Source organism: Bactrocera tryoni, chromosome 2 (genome assembly GCF_016617805.1).
Source record: "Bactrocera tryoni isolate S06 chromosome 2, CSIRO_BtryS06_freeze2, whole genome shotgun sequence".
Classification (NCBI taxonomy): Eukaryota; Metazoa; Arthropoda; class Insecta; order Diptera; family Tephritidae; genus Bactrocera; species Bactrocera tryoni.
In genome coordinates, this window is record NC_052500.1 from 60,346,735 (window position 1) to 60,357,486 (window position 10,752).

General features: G+C 39.1%; 1 protein-coding gene across 1 annotated transcript; it reads left to right on the forward strand.

Annotated features, from left to right (window-relative positions):
- Positions 1 to 8,706: 8,706 nt before the first annotated feature.
- On the forward strand, positions 8,707 to 9,855 carry LOC120768551. The gene is made up of 4 exons (XM_040095295.1): positions 8,707 to 8,810; positions 8,897 to 9,107; positions 9,182 to 9,312; positions 9,382 to 9,855. Exons 1-4 carry the CDS (start codon positions 8,789 to 8,791, stop codon positions 9,750 to 9,752), a joined length of 735 nt encoding a protein of 244 aa, XP_039951229.1. The 5' UTR covers positions 8,707 to 8,788; the 3' UTR covers positions 9,753 to 9,855.
- Positions 9,856 to 10,752: the final 897 nt, after the last annotated feature.

Consider the following 10,752-nt stretch of genomic DNA (forward strand, 5'->3'; position numbering starts at 1 on the left):
CCCTGTAAATTGAAAAACTTGACTAAAATACTACTCAGCCAATCTGAAGGAAGTATTAGCACATCAGTTCTAAGAAGTCTGTGCAGTAATTGAGGTGTGCTAATTACTCGTACGAGTTTGAGTTCAAAAACTCTCCAACACCTTGCTGTAGGTTTTGTCATTTTAGTTGTTGTTGCGGTAGAAATCTGCCGAGTTGACAGTCCATGACCGGATAAAAATCCAGGTCCATTTACATTACATAGAACCGACTGTTATGGGAACGGTTGCCATTTTAGTAAATGGTGATGATTTTACCCTTCCACTCCTTGACTTCAACGCAAAAAATGCTACGTGATAGGAACTTCTGACTATCATTTTGTATGGCAACTATACGCTATAGTGATCCGATCTGAACAATTTATTCGAAGATTACACTCTGGCCTTAGGCTATAATCAATACTAAATTTCTTGAAGATATCTCCGATCGTTCAGATTGTTGTATGCAAAAGAAGTCTGATATAGAGGATGGAGCCATCTGTAGAAGTTTGGATGTGACCAGATCAATTCTTCCACATATGGCTCAAGCAGCTGGTTTCTGATCTTAGACCAAGTATCCTCTGGGTAGCCAAAATAACATCGATTTGAAGGCAAGCTAAAGTGAGAAGGCGAAACATGCCTGTGTCTGTGCACTTGGTTTGGAACCAGCTACGTAAAAAACGCCCCCAATGAAAGAAAGAAAACAGCCTCGGATGAGGGTCTCTCCCTTTTGATGACGACCACGGCAAACGCATTACGAATTACGATTTAAGGGCATGCACCTGGAATGTCCGGGCTTTTCATTGGGAAGGGACCCACTAGTTGATGTCCTGGTAAGCATAAAGGCTGAGATCACCGCCGGCCAAGAAGTGCGATGAACGAGATAATGACTGAGATGAGTAGGTTCTTGCGGCATTTACTACAGTGGCCATATAAAGAGCTCAATTGCGATGTGGGATTCAAGGTGGAAGTGACACTTCGTTGCCGAGTACTGGCATTCACCCCACAGTATGAACGTCTAGCTACAATCTGCATTAAAACGAATTTCTGCAACATATCGCTAACCTGGAAAAGAATGGTTATATGTAATACTTAATTCCAGCATAGCAAAATCTATCAAGATCCCTGGCTGTCTCCGGATCGAAAAGTCACCAACCAGATCGATAATTTTGTAATAGACGGAAGACACGTCTTCAGTATTTTAGACGTGCGTACGCTCCGAGGTCCTAACATCGACTCGGACCACTATCTTGTTGCAGCCAAGATTCGCGCCCGCCTCTCTTCAGCAAAAACGCACGTCAACAAACACAAAGAAGGTTCGGCGTCGGGAAGCTGCAATCACAACACACAGCCGAACGATTTTCAACTCGGTATAAGGGAACTGTGGGACGGAATTTAAAGCTCCTTACATACAGCTGCAAACAAAACCATTGGTTTTCGAAAAAAGCAAAAGAGCAGCTGATACGATGAGGAGTGCCGTGCCGCAGCGGAGAGAAAACAGACCTACCTCGCAACCTTACGATCGACTACAACATGTGCGGTATGGGATAGATACCGAGAGTTGAAGAGGGAAGCGAGATTCATTTGCAGACGGAAAAGAGAGAGGCCAAAATACGTGAGTAGAAGAAGAAGGTTTCAAGACCGGAGCAGACTTTTGTAGAAACCCCATTGGGGTCTAGTAACCGATGCACAGAGCATTCTTAAATTATAGACGGATCACTTCTCCAGCCCGCTGAACAGCAGTGAAAATATGAGATGTTGAACCCGATTTCCCGATCGATGATGATGGAGCAGACGTTCCTTGCCCAACCATGAATAGCCATTACCCTTCTGAAGAACAACAAAGCGGCGGGGGCCGATGGATTGCCGGTCGGACTATTCAAACACGGCCCCAAGATTGGAATTCAAGTGTGCTCTGCGTAATCTAGACAAAGGCAAACCCCACAATCTGCGCCAACTACCGTGGAATAAGACTCCTCCTGTTCCCACATAAGGTTCTACCGTGGGATAAGACTACTCAACTTCCCATATACAAGGTTGTATCTAGAGTATTGTGTGAAAGTTTAAAACCCATCATCAACAAACTGATTGGACCTTATCAGTTTGGCTTTAGGCCAGAAAAATCAACAACTGACCACCATGCGCCAAATCTTTCAAAGCTGCTTGCTTTTGACAGCACGAAAAGGAGCTGCGTTTATCCCGTGATGTCTGACTTTGGTATTCCCGCAAAATTAATAGGCTTCTATAAACTAATGTAGAGCAATATCAATAGATCCGTCAGAATCGCGAAGGATCTTTCCTATCGACAAGGCACAATCTTTTATAAGAGTGTACAGCTGCCGATGACATTGATATCGTTGACCTCAGTAACCGCGCCGTTAGTTCTGCTCTTGGAGTCTGAATAAGGTAGCAAAGCAAATGGGTCTGGTAGTGAACGAGGGAAGACGATCATCAAACAAACAGTCGTCGCTCTCGCGACAAGGCTCCCAGCATTAACAACAACAACAAATGTCAGCCTCGAAATCCAGCGCAGAATAACTCTTACCAACACCTGCTTCTTCGGATTGAGTAGGCAATTGAAAAGTAAAGTCCTGTCACGACGAACAAAGACCAAACACTACAAATCACTCATTATTCCCGTCCTGCTATATTGTTCCGAGGCATGGCCGACGACGATGACAACATCTGATGAATCGGCGTTACGAGTTTTCGAAAGAAGAGTTCTCCGGAAGATTTATGGTAGATATAATAAAATTTACTTTATTTATCATTTTTATGTTGATGTCGCCCATATTCGTTTAAGTGCTTTCAAAACACATAATAACCAATAACTTGTTTCTTACACGAGCTTCTAAGCTGTTGCTAACGGTTGTTGTCTCGACTCTCTCGAATTTTAAGGACATCTACTTTGACACGAGCATTCAAACTGTCTCACCTGTTGACGTCGGCATCTAGAATGGCGCTACCGTTCCTTTTGCATAGCGAACGGGCAATCTTCTGTATAATAGCAATTTAGCAGTTTAAAAGCTGCTGTTACCTCAAGAAAACGAGTTAAGAACCTATACACTTACATATGTATACAATTTACTATGTAATTTATTCACAACTTGGTTGAAATAATTGTTGTAATAATACACTTTTCAAATAATTTATTATTCAATGAATGAAAATACCGCGGGCCCCGCGGAAGCTAAAACACGACTAAATCTTGGTTTAAGTTATAAATTATAATATAGATGAATGTTTATAATAATTAAAATAAATATAAATTTAATTCGTCTAACATTTTAAGAGCACAAAACGATTCAAAATAGCTTCGCAGAGAAGACGCACCCCAAGAAGCCGGGAGTAATATCAAGCGACGAAAATGGAGCTTAAGCTTGCGCTAGAAATATTCTTAAAACTAACATTTTTTTTTTTTTATTTGTGAGGGGGAAATCTTCGAAAGACACCCTGGCGGGTAGTGTCGGAGTGCGCTTACGGAATAAAAGCCCCGTAAAGGAGGAGAAAGGAGAAAGATTCGGTTGAGGGGGGGAATTAAGGGAATCTGACGCTAAAAAGCGAAGCACCTGAGAGTGGGAAGACAGTTGATGCTGGAGTTTGCGTGGGATGCTACTGACGCGCGGAGATTTGCACCGTAGGAAATAGCTGCCGATTGGATGGAAGGAAGATTTGTTTCCTCTAGTATCTGTTTGTTTCTAACATACCACGGGAAATTAAGAGCTGATCTTAGTAGACGCATGTATGTGGCTTGAAGCCTGGACAGTTGTCTGAGTGAGGCAGAGCCCCAAATAGGGATGGCGTAGGAGCAGATGCTTCTAATTATGATCGTTTTTTGGTGCTTGGGGAAACCTTTATATTGGTAAAAAAAAAAGGTTTTAATGAGCTGAAGGCTCCATTGGCTTTACCTCGAACTGCTGTGATTTTTTTCGTCCAGGTTAGCCGCCTGTCGAAGACAACACCGAAGTATTTCGGGGAAGGCTTCCATTTGATGGGGAATCTATTTACCAAGATTTTTGGTGGAATTCGCTTTCTCTGTGAAAAGAAGATTGCTTCTGATTTGGTTGTGTTGATATCGAATCTCCACAACCAGTACCAGTCGAAGACGGTGGAGATGAATTTATTGAGGGCGGTTGTGCTGAAATTAATTGTACGGGAGGCGTACAAGAAGGCGACATCATCCGTATATTGAGCTGTGAGGATTTTCTCCTCGGTTGGGATATCGTAACAATAAATTTTGAATAGCACTGGGGAGAGTTTGGAGCCCTGAGGGACTCCCGCCGTGATCGGGTGAGCTTCGGAGAGCTCACTATTCACCCGAGCAGTGATTTTCCGGTCAGACAAGAAGGATTTGACGAAGCCAATGAGGTACTGTGGGAAGTTTAGCTTTATAAGCTTATAAATGAGCCCATCACGCCAGACCAGATCGAATGCTTGTTTTCAGTCAAGCAGGAGCATAGGGATTGTTGAGGTCGTTAGCGACAAATTCGGAGACCCGCAGAAGTTGGTGTTACCGGATCGCTTAGGGGTTTACCCGGTTTGGGAAGAAATACGACTGTGGCGGCTTTCCAGGCCGGGGGAAAATATTGGCTCTGTCCTTGTCCTCTGGTTAAGAGATCCCACATTATTAGGGCGGGGAGGTGGAGTTTACGTAGCCGGGGAAGTCTGTGTTTTTGCCAGAATTTGCGGATTTTGTTTTTCCTGGCGATGAGTGTATGGAGACGTGGGGGGAGGTTATTTGGGTTGGTGGTAGCTTCTATGGAGGAGGTGGCTGAAATTATTGATCTTTGGATTTCCTCCGTCAGACCTGCGACGGCCTTTTCAAGTTCAGCTATGGAGGTGATTGGAGTGCAAGTGAAAGCGGAGGTTTCCAGCAAAAATTTCAGGTGGAGGGAATCGCTTTTGGTCTCTAACCGAGGAGAAAGTAGGGGACGATTTGTGAGCTCCAGGTACTGAGCTCCGGGAGGGTCCAGAGCTCTCTTTTGAGTGTCACGTTTTTTGTGAGAAATAAGTTCAAGGTGCTTGCTTGGAACCTGGGACTTGTAGGGTGGTAGATCGGTTCGAATGGAGCTTCGGTGTTGAAATTGTGTTGGAGAGACATTCTCCAGAGGGTCAATCCGTTAGCATTATTCATTGAACGGTTCCAAATCCTATATTTAGAATTGAAATCGCCTACGATAATGGTAGGGGTGGAGGAGGGATATATACAGTGATGATCCTGTGCCTGCGTGAATTGAGGAAATCGTCAATTCCTACAGCCTCGAGTGTTAAGGGGCCAGTGTTGGCAGCTAGGTGGTGAATAGAGCTCTTCGAGCAGATGGTGACATCGCCCCCTTTCGTTTGGCCTCTACTTTGACGCTGAGGCCAGCGATTGCTTTTAAGTCGAAAATCACCTTCGCTGATGAGTGTGAAGAATCGAGGTTGACCGTTGATGATCCGTTGACATCAAGGATTACAGCAGAGCAATATTTGTTGTTTTCCATCTTTTACATTGTTCAGTTGTGCCATGAAATTTTCTGAAGACAAACTGATGATTCGGAATAAGCTGTTTATCTCCCAACACCGGCAAAAGCCTGCGTAAAAATATTCTTTCGAATACTTTCGAGATAATTACCAGGATACTTATTGGTCGATGAGAATTAACCAGATGTTCGGGTTTTCCGGGTTTAAGAATTAAATTAAATTTCCATTGCGATTCGAAATGACAAAGTCTTAGCATTCCATTAAAAAGCTTGGCAATCATGTTGACTACGTTTTCGGGTAGTGTATATGCTTCTGGTTAAGACATCCGCAGCATAATCGATATCTGTCTCAGAGGAAATGGCGAGGTTGAGGTCCGCTATGTCTTTTAGCCATTTGCGATAATTTAAATTATTTGCCAATTTGCGAAGTACTCCGGTGGGTTTATTCATTGCGACTACCAGCGTATATACTTCGAGCAGAACTGCGCTGTGATCAAAGACGTTTTTTTGCTTTCAAGTAGATATAAGCAGGATTGCAGATAGTTAACAAAGTAAAGCCCTTATGCACCCAGTTAAGGAGCATAATGAACTCCACTCTAATCAGTGATTTTTGCGAAAGCATCCCTGTAATCACCGGCTTGGAGCGGAACCGCGTACTAGAAGCATCAAGAGGACCCTCCTCAACTACGTCGACGACATAAAACAAATAAAACAAAACGTCCGAAGTCTAGTCGCCGTCTTCGGATGCAACAAACTTCAGACATGCACTGACCACCATTCACAATAGAGCCATTAACACCTTCACCAACTCCCTAACAGTGAATGGCGTACCTGGAGTCAAGCCACCACCCATTGCAGGCAAAGAGCTCAAGTTGCCACGAGAATCGAGAGTGACCCCTGCGCAGCTTCATTCTGGATACTATATAAGGTTAAACTCCTACTTATCCAGAATAGACCCCGACATATCTAAAATACATACATATGTCCAGCGTGCAATGAGTCCCCGCATAACACTAACCACCTCTTTGCATGCCCTGCCAACCTACATATCTAACACCCTTTTCCCTATAGTCCGACTCCATCGAAACAGCACGTACCTGGCCCTGTCGTTGGATGACCTCAATGGCAACTTATCTAATCCTTACCATTCTAACGGGGAATAGGTACCCGTTACAACTACAATAACATAGTTTTTTTATAATAATGTGTTTTTGTGTTTACTATTTTTAAAATTTTTAATTCCAAATACCGGACTAAAAAATTATTTATAAAACCGGATTAAAAATTTATGAATTAAAAAACTGTTTGAATGGAAAATTTGCATTATGGAATATAATCTCTTAAATTATTATTTGAGAGTTCGAATAATCTTCCGTTGGGCACGATTCCGATTACTTTGGCGGCGGGGTAAAAAAAACGAATTTCCATATAAATGGGGTATGTGCGGATAGGGTAACTTCTCCAGAGGAGGAATATCCAAAAATAATGTAAAAATAACTAATATTTTTTGAAATATTCACGTTTAAAAATTCAAAAATTTGCACTAAGAAAACATGTTATTTCTCTATGTTTCTCTAAATTTTTTCACATTTTCCTCTTGTTATATTTAAATATACACTTTAAAGATTGAAATAAGTTCACATTTCACTTTTATTTTGTAATATTTTACCTATATTTATTAATTTAAAAATCACCTAGAACACTCATCGTTGCAAAGGCTAGATTGTTTACAATTATGAGGAAAACGAGCGTTGCCACATCTCAAACACCAAATTTGTAGGATTCTTAACGATATTTCTTTGTTTGTTCTTTTGCGTGATTCTTTTTTCTATATTAATTATAATAAAAAATACTTTCCAACAGTTTTCAAGTTATAATATTGAGTTGTGAAAACTTGTTCCATATACACATGTATATATACATATGTATACATATATACTATACATATGTATGTATATGTATAATATGCGATTTATGTTTAATAAAAATAAAGAAGTAAAAATCTATAATAATATTGTAAAATTTATATCATATCGGGGTGACTGAAGTACTTTCGCGTAGTACTGCTTTCTGCGTTGGCGGCCTTCGGCCGCGCTTTAAAAAAATAACTCTGGTCGGGCGAATACCCGGGGTCACTGAAGTACTTTCGCATAGTACTCCTTTCTGCGTTACAATAAAAAAAATATATTGAGTTTCGTTATGAAGTGGTTATATTTTTTGGTTATCTTGCACTAATATTCAAAGAAAGTTTGAGTTTTCATTATAAAATGGTTAAATATTATTATATAATATTATATAATAATATATATTATTAGTATATAATATTACATATTTGTTTATTAAATTAAATAAAGAACATATCCATATGAATGGATAGAGGAATTTTTGGGAAAAAGGCATTTCAGCGAATTTCCTTATTATCACATGGCAGCGCTCCATTTCGTCGTAATTTTAGCACACACATGATGTTCACTACGAGTGTAAAATGTAATTTTTAAAATAAAGATTTCTTCGGTAAAAAAAACTGTTAAAAGTGTAAAATGTGGATTTATTAAAAAGTTTATAGTTTAAATTAATTAATTTGAAGTGAAAAATGTGAGTAAAGTGTGTTTAATGCGGTAAAATAGCTTGTTGAAATGCTCGAATTTTGGGAATTTTTGAACTTTAAGGTCGAATATCTCGTAAACTAAGCGTTTGCCGTACCTATAACCCTATATTTTTTAATCAGGAGGACTTCCTCTTTCCAACGGTACCTTCAAATCGCGGCGCCAAAGAAATCGGAATTGTGCCTTCCGTTGTCACAAAAACCTTTAAAAACGCGCTGTAAATAGAAATAAATACTTTTTACGATATCTAATAATAATAATGATTTACTAATTCATTTCTGTTTATCAAATGAGCTATATACATAAATTCAAAAACGGAACTAAACCACAAAAAATAAATTAAATTACAAACAATAGTATGGCAGTGTATCTAAAGCGCAACTCCATGCCAAGCGTGTACGTGCGTATGCGCTGAGCAAATTTCAATGCCATCTTGCGAGCCACAAAAATACCAGTTTTACGTGTAAACAAAAAGCTTCAGCAGTTAAAAGTCAGTTAATACACTGCGTTTTTAATATAATCAACAAAATGCTTGAAAACAATAATTTTCCACAATTTGCCGCATAGGAATGCTTAGCTTCATTGCACAATTAGTATTCAATTGAATGTAAATCGAATAAAATATTGCATGCAACCCTGTACGTTTTGCTTTTGCTTGGGTAATTAAAAGGCAATCGCTAATTGCTTGTTCAATTAAGCAGCAATATGAAGAGTGAAAAAATTACTAGTGAGTAAATTAAAAGCATAATATTATAAATATATACTATAAAATAGAAAATTTACTAATTTCTACGTATTTACTATTTATAACAGCGCCAAAAGCTAAAAGGAAGCGACTAGCCTGGACTGAAGGTGCCGAGCTGGCCATACTGGAATTGTGGGCAGAGCACGTAGTCGAGCTCCGTGGAGTACGTAAAAATATGCATATTTATGAGAGAATATCAGAAGAATTAGTTAAGTTGGGCTACATATATAATGCGCGGGAGGTGCAAGTGAAATTGGCCAATTTTTCACAGCGTTATCGGTGCGTATACGATATTTAAAACTTATATTGTTAGAATAAGAAATTAACTGAATTTTCAATATTGACAAAATTAGCACCGAGAAAGCTAATATGTTAGAATCTGGTGAGACAACATCTTCTTGGCCACATTATGGACGTGTACACCAAATAATTGGACGTTTCAAAGTAAACTCATTTTACGATTCAACACTGGAAACCATCCAAGGTACGCAATTACGCTTTAAAAAAATACAATATCATTATAATACAAAAATATATTTTAATTTTTCAATAGCGGAATCATCTGGTACATCACGCCTATCACCGTTTGTACCGCCATCCCCTCATGCAGCACCTGTCCCTTCTCCGCCGGCATCCCCACATGCATCACCTGTCCCTTCTCCGCCGGCATCTCCGCGTGCAAGCACTTCTACGCCAGTAACCGTGCCCAATAAGAAGAATAAAGGCGTGAGTAAATTCCAATTGAAAGTGCTGGACAAATTCGAGGAACTGTCAGCGGAGATAACACAGTATTTAAGGCATACCGAAGAAAATGAAAGGCAACTAATTGAAATTGAACGACAAAAGGCGGAGTCACTGAAAAAATTTAATGAAGTTAACAGGGAGTTCAAAGACGCTATCTTAAAGTTTCTACAGAAAGAATAGAAGTGTATTATTAAATTTCTTTGGTAATATTGAAGTCATATTTATAATATGCTAAGTATTGATTTTTTATGGTATAAAGAAATAGGTTGGTCAGAACAAATTAGATTTGTATTTTATTGCTAAAGTTTCTGCAGCTTGCACTCTGAAAATTCATAGTTCTTTTCTTAATTAAAACCAATCTTCAATTGATTGAGATATTTACATTTTTGTCACAGAAGAATTTGCCAAAGTAGGGCTAAGGTTCTCGGTTATAAATAATCATTTAGTCATTGGCTTGCCAAGAATCCTTAAATAACTCTACCGTACGTGACAAAACTCACAATTCTCTCTATCTTTTACCACAAATACCGTTTTTTTTTTTATTAATTACTAATATTAATATTAATTTCTGGATGTGCTACAAACGCCGTGCTATTTTCTTTACTCTTTTGAGTCACTAAAGCGATCTCATGCAATTTCTCTCTGATGAATTCTCTTTAAAGGACTAAAAATTTTGTGGCATCGTAAAATATTCTCAAATACTTTTATTGATGCTGCTCATCTGCATTTAACCTTCTATAGCTGTTGTTCTACTCACAGAAACATTACAGAAGAATTATACCTTGGCGGTATAAAAATCCCTTTCTGTTCCAAACCCAACAGTCGTGGGAACGTATCTGACCCTTCTGCCGGTTGACTGCATTGATGTTAGTGGTTCTTTTAAGGGCTTCTGTGTTTTTCCACATATTCGCTTATGACCTCTTAGCATTTTTCTTTTTACTTTACTTTCATAACATTTATATGTTTACTTCAGCTTATTTATTTGCTCTAATTTTATTGTTGAATAGTAAATTGACATTTTTCCGTTTAATGTTTTTCGAATTGTGATTTTGTTTACAAAACGGATCTAACCTATAAAATACACTTCCGTTAGCAACTGGAGCTGCCGGATCGATGTTTTTACATATTGTGCAAAATTAAAATGTAAAGATGTCTATATTGCAAATTTTGCAGCATTTAT